A 20,105-nucleotide genomic window follows, 5' to 3' on the forward strand; every position below is an offset into this window, starting at 1 on the left:
TAATAGGAGGAAGTCGGCTTCTGTTCCTGTTAATAGCCATGCAAAACCTAGTGGTCAAGCAAACCCTAGTTCCGAAGGATCCGATAGGAATGGGGTTCTTTATGCATCAGTTGGTAATGGGCGTTCCTTTGTTGATTCTTTGTTAAATCGGAACAAAGTAGATGAGATTAAGGTGGATGATTCGGTGGAACAGTTTTCTCATTGGAAGGGATGTGCTCTTACGGGGAGGGTGGTGAATCTTCACACGTTAACTTCTTTGAAAAAGTTGGTTCGGAAGCATGGTTGGAGATCATTAGATATTAAGTATCTGGGAGGGCTTTCGGTGGTGTTCGTATTCTACGTTAGTGGGGATAGGGATGCCTTCCTGAATGACAAAGACAAATGGTCAGACTGGTTTGAGTTTTTAGAACCTTGGTCTGATAGAACTAGTGTGGAGGAGGGTCGGATCGCCTGGCTCCAAGTTCATGGGGTTCCGGCTCAGTTGGTGTTAGACGAGGTATTCGATTTGATTGGAAGCAGATTTGGCAAGGTGGTTCAATCGGCTTCCTTATCAGGTGAAGAGAATAACTTATCGTATACTCTCATCGGTGTGTTGAGTAAAGAGTGCAAACGGATTATGGATCGGGTGGACATTAATTGGAGGGGGGAAATTTTTAAAGTGTGGGTGGATGAAGATGTTGGGGAATGGATACCGGAATGTGTAGTAGAGTATGAAGAGGATGATGGTTCCGTTTTACCGGAGGAGGATAAGTGTGATTATAATATTGTGCAGGATGAGTTTCATAATGTGCATCGTGAAGAGGGCGAATGTTCTCAAGCTAATGAAGTTTCTGTCAAGGAACATGTTGTTAATTGGTTGGATGGTTGTGTGAACGATAATTCTAACGTGATGGTCGGTGAGTTTTCGAACTCTTATGATCATTCTAATGAGGAGGCGGTCGAGAATGGTAACGTTGATAGTACAAATGTTTCTGTGTTGAAAGACAAGGGACATAAGAAGTTCAGACGGAAGTCTTTATTTTCTAATCGGAGTGGGGGTAGTGGTTCTAGGGAGCGTCCTAAGAAGAGACCAAGGGAGGATAAAGATATGTTTGATCTTGATAGGTTTATCGGTATTATGCACGTGCCTTCGGATGTTACTAGGGGTATCGAGACAGGTGTTGAAGGAGAGTTCTTAACACCGGATCTTAACAAAGGGCTGTCTACTAATACGGAGGTGGTTCGAGACATCGAGGGAGAGACTGCGGAGCCCTCGATGATTGGTAGAGGTATTGATCTGGTGCAACACCAAGGTCCGATTGAGGTGGAGTTGGAGAAGACCATTGAGTTGAGTAAGGCGTTAGGTGTTGAGAATTTGCAAGATTTTGTTTCTAATGTTAAAGAGGTTCTTGTTTCCGAAGGCTATCAAGAAGGTGTTCAATGAATGTTTTTTCTCTGAACATTCGTGGGTTAAGGAGTTCTAGCAAAGCCGATTGGATTCGAGGTCTTCGAGTCCATCATGAGGTTAGTTTTATTGTTTTGCAAGAGTCGCAATTTGTTTCCTTGGATTCTGTGGATGTGGGAAGGTTTTGGGGTTATGGTGAGTATTCATTTGATTGGGTTCCTTCGTCTGGAAGGTCGGGTGGGTTATTATCGATCTGGGATTCCCAAGTCTTTCGTATGGAAAGGGTGGTCAAGAATAATAATTGGCTTCTAGTTTCGGGAACTGCGAAAGGAAAGAGTAGCTTGTTTCATTTTCTCAATGTTTATTCTCCTCAAAATCTAGTTACTAAACGAGCTCTTTGGAGGGAAATTCGTGATTTGATCGGGGAGGGTAATGGGAGGTGGATTGTGGCAGGAGATTTTAACTCGGTTCGGTGTGCCGAGGATAGGCGGAATTCTTTGTTTAATGTGGGTGAGGCCAATGAGTTTAACGATTTCATTGATGATTCGAATCTTCACGAGTACTCCTTGAAAGGGAGGCGTTTTACTTTTGTTGCAGGAAATAAATTAAGCCGTATTGACAGAATCTTCGTTAATTGGGATTTCTTTATGGAATGGCCGTGTGCGGAGTATATTGCTCTCGAAAGGAATAAGCCGGATCATAGTCCGTTGGTTTTGAAAATTGGTTCTTCCAAGAACTATGGTCCCAAACCGTTTAGGTTTTTTAATTCATGGCTTGGTAGAGAGGATTTTGGGACGTTGGTTAAGAAGACGCTTGTTGATGGCTCGTTTCATGGTTCTCCGGACGCGAGATTGTTGTATAAATTTAAAGCTTTGCGTGATGCTATTTCTAGATGGGTGATCGATTGTATAGCCAAAGAAAAGGAGGAAAGGGTTTTATTGGAGCAAGAGTTGCGTGATTTGGACCAAACCATGGAGGTTCGGGATTTGTTGGAAGAAGAGACATGGTCTTTAAGCGAAATTAAAAGACGGCTAGGCGAGTTGGATAATCATTATTACCGGGATTTGAAGCAAAAGGCTCGGTGTAATTGGGCGATTCATGGAGACGAAAATTCTCGATTTTTTCACGGTTTTATTAATAAACGTAAAGCTTCAAATTATTTTCCGGGTTTGGAAGTGAATGGGGCGTGGGAAACAAACCCGGTTCTCATTAAAAAGGAAGTTTTGCGTTTCTTTGCTGGTAAGTTTAAAGAATCTATTACACATCGGCCTCGGTTGATTGGATATGGGTTTTCGGTCTTGTCTTCGGTGGAGGCGGATTTTTTGATCAGTGATTTTTCCGTGCATGAGATCAAGAAGGCGGTTTTTGAATGCGGTAGTGACAAAGCTCCTGGGCCGGATGGTTTTAATTTTAGGTTCATTCGGTTTTTTTGGGAGTTGTTCGAGAAGGATTTTGCGGATATTCTTGATCATTTTCATAGTGTTAAAAGTTTTTGCTCGGGGGTTGGATCGTCTTTTATCACCTTAATTCCTAAGGTAAATAATCCGTCATCTTTGGGGGATTTTAGACCGATAAGTCTCATTGGTTGTATTTTAAAGACTGTGTCGAAGGTGTTAGTGAATCGACTCAAAACGGTTATGAATAAGATTGTCTCAGAGCATCAGTCGGCTTTCTTATCCGGGGGATATATTCTTGATGGCCCTTTGGTGGCTAATGAGGTTATTGCTTGGGCTAAGAAGAGGGAGAGAAGAATTTTTATGTTCAAGATTGACTTCGATAAAGCCTATGATAATGTGAATTGGGAGTTCTTGTTGTCGGTTCTTTCTCAGATGGGTTTTCCTTCGGTCTGGTGTGATTGGATTAGTGGTATTTTGTTGGCGACCAGATCATCTGTTCTTGTTAATGGTTCTCCTACATTCGAATTTGGGTGTCATAAAGGCATTCGTCAAGGTGACCCGCTATCGCCTTTTCTTTTTATTATTCTGATGGAGGCTTTTTCAGGTATGTTGAAACAAGCCTGTGATATAGGTGCGTTTCATGGTATTACTCTTCCTAATGAAGGTCCTACTTTATCCCATCTTTTGTATGCGGATGATGCTATGATTATGGGAGAGTGGTCTTCTTTTAATTTTGATAACTTGAAACGTATTCTTCGCATATTTTACTTGTGTTCGGGGATAAAGATTAATCTCCATAAATCAGTGTTATTTGGAGTAGGTGTAGAAGATGGTGAGATCGATATCCAAGCTGGTTTCATGGGTTGTAAGCCGGGTAGAATCCCGTTTTCTTATCTAGGGATTATGGTTGGCGCTAACATGAATAGGGTGGTTAATTGGGAACCGGTTGTGTCCAAGTTCAAGAAGAGGCTTTCTAAATGGAAAGTTAATTCGTTATCTATTGCCGGTCGGTTTACCCTTATTAAATCGGTGCTGGATAGTCTTCCCACTTATTATTTTTCGCTTTTTAAGGCACCCAAGAAGGTTACCAATGATTTAGAAGCTTTGATGAGAAGGTTCTTATGGGGTGGTTCGGATGAACTGAGGAAGATGTCATGGGTGGCTTGGGAGGTAGTCACCAAACCTATAAAAGAAGGGGGTTTAGGTATCGCTCGTTTAGAGGTTAATAATCAAGCGCTGATTACTAAATGGCTTGGGAGATTTCTAAACGATCATCACGCGATGTGGAGAAGAGTAGTGTTGTCTATTCACGGGTCCTCGCGCGGTTGGGGGCTTGCTCCGGTTAATAATGGGGTTCCCGGGGTTTGGAAGAATTGTGTTATGTTTTGGAAAAAATTTAAGGTTGATGGCGTGGGTTTTAATAGAGTGATCCGGGCCACAGTTGGGAATGGCCGCCAAGTTCGGTTTTGGATGGATTTGTGGTTGGGTTCGGCGCCGATTATGGACAAGTATCCGTCCTTATATGCGATAGAAAAACATAAAAATGTCTTGTTAGCAGATCGGTTGGTGGTCACTGGTTCCTCTCGTCGCATTGTGTGGGATTGGCTTAGAGCTCCTTGCTCCCATCAGGAGGTGATCGAGAAACAAGAGTTGGAAGATCTCCTTCAAGGGGTGGTGATGGTTGACCGTGAAGATTCATGGTCTTGGGCGGTTGGTAGCTGCAAAGAGTTCGAGGTTTCGTCGATTAAAAGTTGGATGGTGCGGTCCGTTGTGGATGCTGGGAGTTTCGGTTTTCAATGGAGCGATTGGGTCCCGAAAAAATGTAATATTTTCATGTGGAGGGCCGTTCTGGATTCTCTTCCAACCAAGGAGGCTTTAGCTAGACGTCATTTGCATTGTGATGATCATAGTTGCGCTTTATGTGAGAGTAATGAATAATCGCTCGAGCACTTGTTAACCGGGTGTTTCATTTCTATGGCCGTTTGGAATGCGATTGGTTCATGGTGCAACATACCTAGATCTTTTGTTTTCCATGTCAATGATCTGGTGGAAGTGCATAAGGTTAGTGGTGCGACGGGGAACAAGAGATTGATTATTCATGGCATTGTCATCATTACTTGTTGGAGGATTTGGCGGGCTAGGAATGAAAAGATTTTTTCGGGCAAGAACACTAAGGTGGTAGAAATGGTTGCGGATATAAAATCTTTGGGTTTTCTTTGGTACAAAAATAGATCTAAGATAGGGGTAGTGGATTGGAAAAGATGGTGTTTATTTGATGTAACATGATTGTTGTTTTTGGTTTTTGGCTTTCGGCGTCTTTCTCCGTCTTGGTGATAGTCGTTGGTGGTGTTTGTTTTTTATGAAAGTCAATTTTCAAAAAAAAAAATAATAAGTCTATAGATACAAACACAAGACTCAGCAATTGTCGCCATTAATAACTCAAACTCCACTCCCATTTCTTCAATTCCAAATGCCCTAAACAATAATAATAATAATAACCCAAGACCCAATTCCAATTGCTAATGTTTAGTTTCATTCTCGATTCAATTTACCATCAATCACCCATCAATTTCCACAGGCTCAATTTCATCAAATTCCGTTTCAAAATCTAACCTTTTTGTTTTTTTTCCCAAATTACCCTTCGATTATTATTATTATTCCAAATGGGTGATCGATTAAGACCAACCACACTCGAAGACTTACCTTTACATCTGATTCTTGAAATTTTAACATCTGGGTCTAGGTTATCCGGGTCGGATCTTGTTTCTCTGGAGCTGACGAACTCGGGTTTTAGAGATAGTGTTGAGTTTGCGGCGTTTGAGCTGTGTAAGACACACTGTGTGTATGGTTGCTTGAGTTACAAGGCACGGGATGAGTTGTTAACCCGGTGTGGGCGGAATTGGAAGAGGGTTTTGAGGTTCTTGCAGTCGGTGTGTCAGTCTTCGGATGTGGTTCGAACCACTTCAGGCAATGTATGATTTTATTCGGTTTTGTTATTATTATAAGGGTGTTTTCGGGTTGTACTTTCCGGTCTCTTGGGTCGGTTTACCTGAACCTAATATCTCACGGGTTTATTGGGTTCGGGTTTTATCGGGTCGGATTAATCAGGTTTCGAGTATTTGACATAGAAAAGTAGAATAATAATAATAATAATCAGGGGTGTTTTTCGGGCTGTACTTTCGGGTTTTGGGTTTATCGGGCCGGTTTCTTGGGGTTTGAGAAGTTTATTGCTAGAATTGAAACTGAAAATCTGAACTTTCAGGTTTATCGGGTTGGTTTCTTCGGGTTTGGGAATTTTATTGCTAGAATTGAAACCGTACCCTGATCTCTCACGGGTTTTTTGGATTCGGGTTTTATTGGATTAGGTTAATCGGGTTTCGAGTATTTGACATAGAAAATAAAAGAATAATGATTAAAAAGTAAATATTTGACTGAGTATTGAGAACAAAGATGGTCACGATCGAACAAAAACCGATCGAAGAAAACCTATAGAATCAGGGGTGTTTTTCGGGTTCAACTTTCGGGTATGTTTTTTTGGTTTTGAGAATTTTATTGCTAGAATTGAATCTTTCGCGGGTTTTTTGGGTTGGGGTTTTATCGGGTTGGATTAATCAGGTTTCGAGTATTGAGAACAAAGATGGATACAATTGAACCGAATTAGAACCGTTCGGGTTCCATGGTACTTTTGGGACTTGGGTTAACAGTTTATCGGGTCGGGTTTGCGGGCTGCGGATAAAATTGACAAGCGTAGTTATTATAATCTCGATTTTGATGCAATTTACTGGTAGTTTGTTGTTTAATTTAGAATATGCAAATTAGAAGTGGAAGGTATCACACATTATTGATTAAAGATTCAACTGCATACTCATGTGGTTCAAGTATATGTGGTGTTCTTGGTCACGGTCCAGAAACAACACAATGTGTAACGTTTACACCGATTAAATTCCCACTTCCCGCTCACGTGACACACGTTTCAGCCTCACATAATCACGCCGCCTTTGTCACACAATCAGGAGAGGTATGCAGGTTTTACATTGAATTTTAATCTTGAAGATAAAATGAAGTAGTAATAGTTATTAATGTTTGTAGGTTTTTACATGTGGCGATAATTCATCTTATTGTTGCGGGCATAGTGATACAAACCGGCCAATATTCAAGCCTCGGCTCGTCGAATCATTAAAGGAAATCCCGTGCCAGCAGGTGGCTACCGGAGTTAGTTTCACTATGTTTTTAACAAATGATGATCAGGTTTACACGTGTGGGACGAGTGGGCATGGTCAGCTCGGTCATGGTGACACGTTGGACCGACCGACACCGAAGCTGGTGGAGTCGCTTGTGACTGTTGGTCCAGTGGTTCAGATTGCTGCTGGTCCGAGTTATGCGCTTGCGGTCACTAGTGATGGAACCGTTTATTCGTTTGGGTCTGGAACCAACTTCTGTCTTGGTCATGGTGAGCAGCATACTGAGCTTAACCCGAGACCGGTGCAGTGGTTTAGGAGTAAAGGGATCCATGTGGTTCGCGTGTCGGCTGGTGATGAACACGTGGTTGCACTTGATTCTAATGGTTATGTAAGTCTAAATTCTAAACTTTAAATTAGGGGGTTGACTTTCTGACATGACCCGAACCTAACACGAGATTCGCAAGCTTGGGTTAGCTGTAAACGGGTTCGGGTCGGACTCTACAAACCCGTTTAGCTAAATGGATCCTGTTTGTGTTAGCCTGACAGGCTCGTGGGTTGACCAGTTTAACCCGTTTATTATTATTAATACGCGAAAACAATAAAAAGTCAAAAACTTTGGGTCAAATGGGCCGTGTTCGTGTCAATCTGCAAATATTCATGTCGTGTTCGGGATCGCTTATCTGACACAACTTTTGGGTCCGTCTCGTGTTTGGACCTTTTTGTAATCCAAAAATTATAATCTTTTAGTCTTGAATATACCGTTCTATGTATCAAATTCAGGTTTACACATGGGGAAAAGGGTATTGTGGTGCACTTGGTCACGGTGACGAGATCGATAAAACGACACCCGAGCTCCTTACGAGCATCAAAACTCACCTTGCTGTTCAGGTTCATAACTTCATATCATTTATCAGACCAAACACTTGTGTTTTTATTGAATACTATTTACATTTTTGTGAACTTATGATTTATAGGTGTGTGCAAGCAAGCGAAAGACATTTGTGTTGACGGATAATGGATCCTTATACGGGTTTGGATGGATGGGGTTCGGGAGTCTAGGGTTTCCAGATCGAGGTCCGTCTGATAAAGTTTTAAAACCGAGAATGCTTTACACTCTGAAAGGTCATCATATATCTCAAGTAAGTACGGGTTTATATCACTCGGTTGTGGTTACAAACCAAGGCCGGATATTTGGATTTGGAGATAACGAACGAGCACAGCTCGGGCATGATATGTTGAGATCCTGTCTTAACCCGACTGAGACCTCGGTTGAAGAAGCAAGTGAGTTTGGTGTTTGTCAGTAGATAGTATTGATGGCTTTGTTGTTTGTTGGATGTTGTTGAAATAATAAAATGGTTAGGATTGTTTGTGTGTATTTGAGGCAGTAGTTATATTGGTTTGTTTTAAAATTGTTTAAACTGTCTATTGGTGATTTACATAAATGAGAATATAATGTTGACTTAATTCATATATGCAATTATGTGTAATTCTATTAATATGAAAAAGCGAGGCTTGTTCGACTGCGCTAAGCCGCTAAGCCAACCAGGAAGGCAAAGAAGAGGTCTATTTGGCGACCGATAGGGAGCGCTACTAGGGTGTCAAGAACATGAAATCTAAACATTTATTTTTATTCCCAAATTAAGATGTTTAATACCCAAGAAACTTATGAACATTACATAATAATCATTTAAATGATAATATATGAGCCAGTCTAGACAAAATGACATGAACAGATAGAACAAGACATCTCTAGACCAAGTCACAAACTTTACTTTGTAATTAGTAGAAGACACAAAACAGATTAGACTAAGTAACACCATATTACCGGGTTCCATACCCTAAGCGAAACCGGTGACACCAGGTACAGTGTTTCCACCCAATAACCGGACCTGATACCGAACCGGTATGGCCAATACCTGATTTTTCAATACCCAGTCATATCCGAACCTCATTAGGTAATAGAAAAACCCGATTTGTGCACAATAGACCCGAACCCGAAAAAATACCCGGGTTTTTAATACCCGAACCCGTACCCGACCCTAGCTGTATGGTATTGATAGAGTATGCATTTCAGTACCAAATCCCGTACCCGGAACCGGACCCGATTTATACCCGCTAATACCCGAAAACTGGAACCGGTTCCATACCGAGAAGCGGGTTTTTCCAATACCGATCTATAACCGAAACGAAAAATACCTTAAAAATACCCGAAAATACCCTAAAAAGTGCAGTCTTTAAAAAATCCAATCTATACCCGAAAAATACCCCAAGAAAACCCGAAAATAGGGTTTTTTTAATACTCGGAAATAGGGTATTAAAAATACTCGGTTTTGAAATACTTGGTTCTATAACCGACCTAAACCCGATGCATATGGTATGGTTTTTAGAGGCAATACCCGGACCTGAGCCCGACCAATGTATTACCAATGTCCGATTTTCCTATACCCGACCCCCGCTCGGAACTAGTTATTTGAAAAACCCGATGTGTGCACCTTTTTATGCGCATATACGCGTTTATAAACCCATTCAATATCTATTATGGCCCAGCAAAATATCCAAGCCCACAACAGCTAACAACAAAACAGGCAACACCAGCCCAACATAAAATATATTAGACACAATTAGAAAGTATTTATATATAGTAGATGTTTTAATACTTAATTGAACCTAGACATATATTTTACCATTTTAACATAATAACATGTAAAGTGACACAAATGTTTTAAAGCTATCTTGGGGATCTAATTACTATTGTTTACTAGTTACTACCCAGCAACGTAAATACGATTAATAATACTGTTACCTTATGATATATATACCTATTAAAGTATTATTAAATATTAAGTATCCATAAAGTTTGTGTTATTTTAGGCGCTTAATTTGATGTGTGAATAGGCATGTGGCTGGCAGGTGACTAACTAGCTACACGTTCCACGTAATTATGTCTTTAATGACACACGTAGTATGAACAAGGTGAAACGCCACGTAATGTTTTGTACGTATGAAGTAAAATAAAACCACGTGAAAGCTGTTAACGAAGACACAATTGCACGAGGCATTGGACATGTTTTTTTCTTCTCAACCAACATGACCGATGTGGTGATGAGGTGCTTATTTATATATTTATTTATTTAACAAATGATTAATAGTAATGTTAATGATAATAATGGTAACTTGGTAAGAATAATAAAAATAAGTCATACTTTATAAGTTATAAAATGATAATTCATGTTTTAAAAAATTACGTGTCATACATGTTTTAAAAAATTATGTGTCATACATGTTTAATCAGCTATCATATGCACCTTAAATGCATTTGAGGAGATGAATTTCAAAAATACGTCAATTTCATCTTTTTTTTGAAAATTCACGGGCCCGATAAATTCCATTCGAAATCATGGTTTATGTGGAGATGATTTTGGATTGAAAGGTATCGGGAAAGACCGGAAGACATGTTTCAATGTAAATTTCACGTCAGCTTTACACGTATCAACATGTGACTGGTTAACCAAATCTCACGTCACGAATCCATATGTGACACCGGAGATGATTTTCCAAAGACTATTTTGGGAATTTTGAAGTTTTTTAGACTATTTTAGGAATCTCTCTACTTTTGGATTATTTTAGAAATTTTCCTTTTTTTTCCTATCAACCTCAATAATAAATTATATAAATTATATCTACTTTTGTAAACATTGTTGAAGTAACTTAAAATAATACTTGCTTCATCATGCTTTTATGTTTTTGTTTATGATATTGATACCATCATCAAACATGCACGCTTTTTTTAAGACATGATTAAATTTTCACACTTTTTCTATGAAATTTTATAAACTTTTCACATCTTATCATGAGATCTGTTATTCATTCTCTACTTTTTATTAAATTATTTCGCTCTATCATCATCACATTTAACAAAAGTCCGGGCTTATTTAAAAATATTTTTAGTTCTCATTATGTTTTCAAATGAGAGAACTTGAACACATATACATTCATTGATGGTTGAAAATATTAGATTAATCATAAGTTCATATCATGGCTATTATGTAGGTTTTATTGGTATGATATAATATAAAGTGACTACACTCATATTTTTGAAAATAAGCCGTTCATTCACTACCCAAAATAGAGGTATTCATCACTAGAACAGAAATTGAAAAACTTCAAACTCAACACGAACCAAATTCGAACCGTCAATCGAGTTGATCAGACTGATTAAGATTTACAATTTGTAGTTTTCGATTTGTTTAAATAAATTCCATTTATAATTAAACAAATTTTAACTATTAATGTCCATTTTAAACATAAAGTAATTTGACAAGCAACTTTTCATATCAAATTACATTTTAGGAAATATTCGTAACAAATTTTGTCTTTATTAATAATTATAAGCAATGCCAAAAAAACAACGAAATAAAATAAAATTTGTGAAATAAATTTTTCTTTTTATTTATACTTAATAATAATAATAATAATAATAATAATAATAATAGAACAAGTAAACAACCTAAATAGTTCATATTTACGCAATTTACCCTTCATCTTTCTCTATAGTTCATTTTCATGACCTAGTAAATCATGCTCTCCAAATGTTCTTGAAAAACTTTCAACATGCTTGAAAACTTCACAATTCCAACCACACTACAATCCTCTTCAATCACCCACACATAACTCACTCGCATCGCGATCGCCTGAATCATCACCGCCACCAACGAGCTTCCCGGATGGCACACGATCACCTCAGACCTCCTCATTATCCTTGCAGCTGTCTATCCGTTTGTACCGCCTAGACCTAGCAGTACTAGGCGACAAAACATTTTCTTCATCAGAAGAAGAAGAGCTGGAATTACAGTACGGAATCCCAGACGAGTAAGTCAAAAACTCGTCCAGCATTCCGTACAAATTTCTCTCTCTTAACCTGGATTCCACAATCCTAGTAATATCCTTTGGCGGCCCCCCACAGTCTATGTAAGCCAGGAGGTCGCCAGAGGATAACGTTGTGATTGCGGTCGTGACCATTTCGTCGCAATTGTTCAAAGTGAACGGCGAGATTTCTCCAATCAATACACCGTCGTCGTCGATGACTGCGACGGACGTTTGGTCGGCGAGAGAGGTTGAAATGGCGTCGAGCGCTTTCGACGCCGGAGAATGGTAATTTACGGTGAGAATATCCGTCGTGATGATTCCGAGTGACTCGATTGAATATGCCGCGGTCGGAGAGAATAATCCGATTGAACTTAGAAGAAACCTCATGACATCTTCTTGTGTCAACCAGCAGAATTCACGGCAGCCGGTGTGAGTCGTCGGAGCTATTGACGGTAGCTGCCGGAGTTGTTTTCTTTTTGAAGTTGTGTTCTTTATTGGCACCACAAGATTCTGAGCTCCATTGATGATAAAATCAATTGCATCAAGCAAACTGAAAAAAAAAATGTAATAAAAAAATTGAATCAAGACATTTAAAAAAAAATTTACTTTATCTAATCCCACACAGTTTTGAACAGTCGTCCGGTCTGGACAAAGATTGGACGGCTGTTTTAACAAAAGTTTTCAAAATTTGACAGTCAATGGCCATATTGTCGTCCGGATGTTAGCCGGACGACTATTTTGACCAATATTTTTCAAAATCTGACCCCCTATGGACAAAAAATCTATTTGCATATTGTTCAAACAGTTTTTCTGATCAATAATTTTCAATGTTTGACTCATGTAGTAAAAATGTTCATTTACATATTACTCAAACAAATGTTTTGATCAATATTTTTAAAGTTTGACTTCTACAGTCTTAAATTTTATTTGCATATTGTTCAAACAACAGTTTTGATCAATAATTTTCAAAGTTTGACCCTTATAATAAGAATGTTCATTTGCATATTGTTCAAACGTTTGTTCAGAATAATACTTTTCAAAGTTTATCCCCTATATATATATATATATATATATATAGTCATTTCTTGTCCATTTGCACAATATTGTTTACTAAAATCCAGAAAACAAGTAATGAAGAAATGAAGAAGTCAAGAAACTAACTAAAGTAGTAAAGTTGCTTCAAAAAAAAATATTCAAAAAACAAATAATGAAAATAAAAACCAATTTTTTTCTTATAAGCTCAAACCATATTCTGATTTAATTAACATCAAAATAAAAGGAAAGCCGGCAACAAGCTACACCAATTAATGAAGAAGTTTAACCAAACCTATACGAGGGTTCCACATGCTGAACAACCTCGGCCAGAACAAGCAACAACAAGACCGAAACAGGCGCTTTAAGCGCGTTGGAAGGTGACAATATGTTGTCTTGTTTGCATAGGTAGCAAATAATATCAACCATGCAGATTTTACCAACGCAACGGCAGTTTTCGGTCGTGGAGTGGTCGCAAGTCCAGATGCTGATATGGGTGTCGTTGGAGGATTTAAGGGCGGTTAAGGCGTGGTGGATGGTGGCGGAGATAGGTAAGGAGGTGAGTGGTGGCTTGCCGAGGCAAAGGTCGGATACTTCATGTGCTAACAAGCGATTTGCCATACACTGGTTTTAGTGACGAAAATGCGACGATGTGGGTGTGAAATAGAGAGTGTGTGTTGATGTGGCGAGATGTATTTATAAGCACTTGTATAAATGTTTTTTTTATTATAATTTTGTATAATAAAGATAAAATTTAAATGATGTTGTTTGTACAAATCATGTGCTTGAGTACTATTCATCTCTATGGATATGGAAAAATCATGTGTTTGTTGGAAGTGGCCAGAAAACATTTCAAATCAGAAATCAGGGGTGTCATTTGTGTTGGGTTGGCGTGTTTACGGACTGATGTGTTTTGGGTTGACGGGTTATTGTGTTGAGATTCTTTAACCCTAACCCAATCAACATATTTATTCGTGTCGTGTCGACTCAATTAAATTCATGTTGTGTTCGGGTCGTGTTTCGGGTTAAACTATTTTACGTTCATATACAAATATGAGTAATATCAAGTGACTTAGTAATAAAGTAGACAACTAATTACTCTTATATTCATATTAAACATTTTCATAAATTGTGATAGATTTAATTGTTTTTTTGTGTATTTATCACTCATTTCTTAATTAACAAAATTAGGTTCACATATTTAGTACAAGTAAGAACAAATGAATGAAAATAACTAGAGAATAGACCGTTATAACTAATAAAATAAAAACGTTAGAAGTAAAAAGTAGTTTAAAAAGAAATTAGTTATACTTTTAAAGTTAATTGATGTATGAAAAATTAAAAATCTAATTACTTAACTTTAAAATATATATTAACTTTCAAAAACGCTTAGACAGGATAACATGTCAACTTACTTTTTACCCGCTCGGGTTCGGGTTGACCCATTATTTAAACAGGCCGGGTTTGACCTGCTTAAAAAACGGGCCGTGTAAGCCGACCCAAAACCCATATTTTTTCATGTCGGGTTTCGGGTTGTGTCAGGAATTGTAACAACGTGAAAATTTCGAGTTCAAAGTATCAACTTTCCAAAGTCTAGGGACTAAAATTGCCAAATTCCAAAGTTGAGGGTTTAATTTGAAAACTCTGATTTCCTGACCCATCGCACTACGCGATGAGTCAGAGGAGAGCCCCATCGCGTATCGCGATGGGGTACCTGACACAACGTGACACGTGTGCCACATGGCCCTGGTTATCGCCACGTGTTACCACGTGGCAACACTACTGCCACGTGTTGCCACGTGTAGCGGTGCCTGCCATGTGTCAACACGTGGCAGGTCTACGCTATGAGTCAGTAGACCTATATCGCGATACGCGATAGGTCTGCTGAGGAACCTATCGCGTATCGCGATAGGAACCAGTTTCAAGTCTATAAATAGCGACCATGGGCATTGCATTCTGCACACAAAACACAGCTCTCTTACCTCTCTCTAACATCTCTCTAAGTCCCGACAATCATATAAACAATTTGCCTCGATAAGCGTGCCCCGATCCTTTGTTTGTGTACACCGTTTCCTCGAAGTTTGTGCCACCCTCCACCCTCAATCATCAAGAAGGCGTTGTTATGGCAATGAGTCCCGAAAGACGTGCCGACGTGTGATGAAGTTGGCATATCAAAGTTGATCGAGAAAAGTAAAGCGGCGTCGGAGTGCTGCTCAATTCTCTAAGGTTTCTATACGCCACTTAAGGTTAGGCGTAATATCGAATTCAATATAACTTAATATTATATTCAAGGCTTAAGCCTTAAGTCGAGGTTATACTCGATACCTCGATAAAAGAAAAATAAACATAACAAAGAAACGAATGAAACTATGATTATGAATATTATTGGATACATATATATGTGTGTAAGTATATGTGTAAATATTCTTTGTTATGAAATATTATTTAATGAATAAAGAGTATTCTTAAATAATAAAGAAAATAATTACGTTTCTTTGAGAAGAAGAAACGTCGGGTTTCTAAATATAAACTAAAGGTTTATAAATTTACTTTTAAACTAAAGGTTTTTAAGTAAACAAAAAATTGAACTAAAGGTTCAATCGAGGATTGAGATATAAGACTAAAGGTCTTAAGCCGGATCGTGTATCCGACTAAAAAATATTTATTCTCGTACTATAGGTGCGAGATAAAGAAAGGGAAAGACCCTTGGACGGTGAGTGAAGCCGATCCTAAAGAGACAAGGTGAATACGCCCCCAAACTTTTATTTATTTAAAATGAGTCAAACATGTTATTTGAAATTGTTTACAAGGAACTATGTGTTCCTAAAACCGTTATAAATAAAGGGTATAAACCTAGCCCTCAGGCTGTGGTATACGTATGTCTGGATCCTTACATAGGTGGTACTATGCGATGTATGGGCATGATCGCACCACCCTTGGTCGTAGGACGCTCTCCTGCAGGGAGTACGACCTTATGGGTATATTTACGGATACTTAACTAAGTCGAACGTTGCGGTGTTTGCTGAGGTGACCTAGCGTAGAGGCTCATATTTATAATGTGTTATTTGACTTTGTTATTCCTAAGCCATGTTGGGCCGAGGCAGGCGTAGTCTCGAGGGGTAATAAAGTAAAAGAGTTATTTTTGCGTCAGCTTGTTCACCAGCATTCCTTGCTGACGTATTTTCTTACATTTTGCAGGTGAACAAAGCTAGAGCTTGGCATGACGAAGTACTAATATCCGATGGCTCGGATTCTTTTTGTGAACTTAATGTTTTAATGTGGTGGTTTTGTAAACATAAACAAATAACCTTTTGTTAACTTAAAACGGGTATTTACAATCCCGTCTTTTGAATATATTTAAATGTTACACTTTTGATCCTTATAGTTTTATAAGACTTCCGCAAACTAACGCAACTCTGATTTATTTACAAACACGATACCAAGTTATGGGTCACACTCCTAGGCCCTGGAAGGGGGTGTGACAGACTTGGTATCAGAGCCATCGATCTTAGCGAATTGGGTATCATAAAACAATACCCAAGCTTCGATCCAAGTATAAAAAAATTATTTGATTATTTGTTTTAAAGATAAGATAGGCTGGTAACCTTTCTATCCCTCTCTACATTCTAAACCACCTATAAATATTAGATGTCGTTTAAAGCTCACATTGAGAACTACATACGCAAGGCCAAGGAAGCTGGTATAGCCGAACCCTACCCTGAAGATAACATGAGTGATGGATATTACAAAGCGTTCTTTGATCAAGACGTGGAACGAGACTTGTCCAAACCCCTATACTATCCCGGAATTAACACCCCCTATCATAAACTGAGTTATTCGAAATTCTAAACCTAAAATATCTAAAATTTCGAATAATTGTTGAAGAGAGATCAACGGCTGGAATGAACTTCGTGGATAACAAAACCAGTGAGGCAAACACGCAAGTACAAGGGACATAACATGATTAAATCTAGTGATTTTACTTTTATGTAGCGCATTAGAAAGATTTTGACAAGAATATGATCAACTAGTTTTGTTTTTCCTGCTAAATGCAATTCCGTCACTGCGTTCTTTCTGGTCTTATATGAAGCAAGGTCAACGACTAGAGAGCATTTCACACGTTTTTTGAATCTTCTATAAGAACCGACACACACACACACACCACGCATTGATTTCAAAACTTATACACTGAGAGTTGCAATAACTTTATAACGGTATTGTAGTAATCGTTAGTCACTAGTCGGATGGTTGGTGAGGACTAGCGATTTTGTGGCGCTTAGTCATACAACCATGCTTATACGTATTGCATTGTTGTGACACATAAGGCATTTACGTATAACTGTCACACTCTCATACAGACACACATTACTTTTATTACATGTTATTCATTATGTACAAATATATTATGTGGTTCTTATAATTTCTAATATCTTATTGACTTAATTTCAAATTATAATTTCTTTACCAAAAAAGGGTAGACATGTAAATAATTGAACATCACTTTAAGTTTGTGGTAAATAAGTCTCTTGCTTGTCAAATCTGAGGTTGTTCATGTTAACCAATCCTTATTCATGAAATATATAATAGAATCAAACATTGAGTCATTTTATTTGTCTAGTTCCTAATGTTCATATTAAATCATGGAGTTAAACCTGGGTTGTTTTGTTTTTCTAGTCCATACGTTTCATGTTAGCCATCCTTATTAGAGAAATCTATATAGAACCCGATTCTCTAAGTAATTTATAAGATTGGATATAAACAAAATTACAACATAATTCATCCCAATGAACCTAACCCAAGTATGTGGCCTTGATTAAAAGGAGAAGATGTTGACTTGTAAATGTCATAACAAGTGTTTGGTCCAACTAGTAATTTTTTAGGCAGTTATCAGTTTTTATGTTAGAATCTTACATGCAACTATGCAAGTATGAATCATGCGGTTTTCTTGATTTTTCTATAAACTTTTTTCTTAGGCTTTGCGTAGTAGAGGGGCTACATTTGAGCGAATTGCGACACGTGGCGTCCAGTCAGCAAAGTGTATGAATTTTTCTATAAACGTTTTTCTTAGGCTACGCGTAGTGGAGGGGGCTACATATTGGGCGAATTGCGACACGTGGCGTCCAGTCAGCAAAGAGTAGGAATTTGTTTTTGGGTGTAATGGTATTGTAGCCTAATATATATATATATATATATATATATATATATATATATATATATATATCCACACACAATCAATATAATAATAATAATAATAAGAAAGAAGCAGGGAGGAGAAGAGCGACAAAAGCTTCTCGCCACCCCCCATTTCGGCCCCGGGGTGGGGGGGCGGTGTTCTCGCCCCTCTCGCCTCTCATCGCTTGAAAACTTCTCCCACTACGGATAATCTTATGAGAAAAAAAGGAAGTTAGTACATGTTAAACTTGAATTTAGAAATGAATAAATTGGTGTAAAACTTTGAAGAACATGACATAAATCTGTGTTTGACTTATTTACAATTAACATGTTTGAATTTCCTAACCCATAGGATAAGATTAAGGCAATATTGTTTGTCAAGACATTAAACTCAGTATATGAACATGTAAAGACTGAATGCTCAACAAGTATTTAAACAAAAAGCAAAAAAAAAAAAAAAAAAAACACAAGGAAAAAAACAAGGTTGCAAGAAAAAACTGCAAACTAGCTAGAGGTCGACGATGATTATGGATTCAGAACGATCATCGACAACCTCGTAAATTCTGGTCTTTGAATTGTCATTTCGTATAAATTCAACACTTTTTTTCACACTTTCAACTAATTATAACTTGAAAATCGCTGAGTAGCTAAGAAAACAATGTTTATGTCTTGTACAGTTGTATGACTCATGTAACGTTCATTACAAAACTCTTATATGCACATATTTATAAAAGATGATCACTACTTAAAGTCTTAAACTAATGAAAAGAAAATGCGACGATCACTTCCTTGATTAATGAAATATTGTTCGGATCCCTTCAAAGAAGATATTAAGAAAAAGGAAAAATGTTATAGTGATCTCTATACTCTTAAAGGGGTACGATATCATGTGCTACAAAACTACTTTTGGTGGAAGACTGAGTTGTGAAAGTAAGGTGGATTTATTAACATCTATCAACCACTATATATACATATACATATAATGTTATCTCTTCGGCTCTTCCTTTATTTCTTTACAAAACTTCAAATCATATAACATTAAGTTGTTTGGTAGCCTCTTAATAGTTATTAAGAGGCTACCTCTTAATGGCTCATAACCTCTTAATGGTTAAGAGATAGCCTTAAGTCTGAATGGTTAAGAGTTAACCATTCAGACTTAAGGCTATCTCTTAACCATTAAGAGGTTATGAGCCATTAAGAGGTAGCCTCTTAATGACTGTTAAAAGGCTACCAAACAGCCATAATTAATATATATTGTTTGTAATTCAATTATCGTCATGTATGTTCTAGATAATTAATAAAGAAAGTCATGATGTTAAGCAGGGCCTGCTCCGAGGATTTTAATATCTCGGCCGCGCCGAAATAAAAAGGCCCATAAGCCAAAACAAGTAACGAAATATATTGATAAAAAATAGTTTTTGGCCCACTAAATTTAAGCAGTGACGAAAGCTAAACTTATATCCGGAGGGTCAAGTATATATATATATATATATATATATTTTACGTCTATTAGGTTGTAATAATATTTTTTTACAGGTGTGATAATATTTTTTACAGATGTGAAATATAAAAATGTAAAACAAAAGCATGATAAAATTAAATGTCTCGAAAACTTTTAAAGTAAATTAGCTAATGAAAAATGTAAAATAAATAATAAATAAAAAAGTAAAATAGTAGTAAAATCAAAGAAAAAGTTCCTTAAAATTATAATTATATTAACTATTTTGTACTATACAAAACAAAAGAAGTTACAGAAAGTACTTTAAGGACTCCATGAGCTATGACTACTACACACCAAGCCTAAATATTTTAGTGAATTATGCATTTACAAAAATACCCTTTTATATCATCTACTTTCCATAACATCTTTATCTGCTTCTCTCCAAATATAACATAGGTGTTAAAAATTTCCGATGAGAAACTTCTCAGCTTACATTTCTTCTTTATTACTTCAATCTTCTTCCTTTTTACTTTAGGTTTTCATCACTACAACTACTCAAATAACTAAAAGAATTTTGGCCCCTAAAAATTACGTGCCTCGGCCGGTTGTCCGGCTCGCCGGCCGGCCCTGAA

The 20,105-nt window shown here is 37.6% G+C and overlaps 1 protein-coding gene and 1 pseudogene across 2 annotated transcripts; one reads left to right on the forward strand and one right to left on the reverse strand.

The window, feature by feature from the left end:
* The first annotated feature begins 5,192 nt into the window (after positions 1–5,192).
* Positions 5,193–8,371, forward strand: LOC143549230 (ultraviolet-B receptor UVR8-like). The gene is made up of 5 exons (XM_077040178.1): positions 5,193–5,753; positions 6,587–6,799; positions 6,871–7,350; positions 7,743–7,850; positions 7,937–8,371. Exons 1-5 carry the CDS (start codon positions 5,445–5,447, stop codon positions 8,264–8,266), a joined length of 1,440 nt encoding a protein of 479 aa, XP_076896293.1. The 5' UTR covers positions 5,193–5,444; the 3' UTR covers positions 8,267–8,371.
* A 3,132-nt stretch (positions 8,372–11,503) lies between these two features.
* Positions 11,504–13,565, reverse strand: LOC143549210 (CBS domain-containing protein CBSX5-like; annotated as a pseudogene). The gene is made up of 2 exons (XR_013138103.1): positions 13,156–13,565; positions 11,504–12,378 (listed from the first exon to the last, which is right to left on the reverse strand). The product of XR_013138103.1 is annotated as a CBS domain-containing protein CBSX5-like (transcript).
* Positions 13,566–20,105: the final 6,540 nt, after the last annotated feature.

The sequence above is a fragment of the Bidens hawaiensis genome, unplaced genomic scaffold (assembly GCF_021521415.1).
Source record: "Bidens hawaiensis isolate Kalapana, Puna unplaced genomic scaffold, B.hawaiensis_p1.1 tig00015451_1, whole genome shotgun sequence".
NCBI lineage: Eukaryota > Viridiplantae > Streptophyta > Magnoliopsida > Asterales > Asteraceae > Bidens > Bidens hawaiensis.

Bases quoted from the DNA above. Each gene is read 5' to 3' on its own strand.
- LOC143549230 (XM_077040178.1), top strand. From the start codon at position 5,445: ATGGGTGATCGATTAAGACCAACCACACTCGAAGACTTACCTTTACAT. The intron at 5,754-6,586 runs GTATGATTTTAT...TGTTTAATTTAG, and splicing joins TTCGAACCACTTCAGGCAAT to AATATGCAAATTAGAAGTGG. The intron at 7,851-7,936 runs GTTCATAACTTC...TATGATTTATAG, and splicing joins AAACTCACCTTGCTGTTCAG to GTGTGTGCAAGCAAGCGAAA.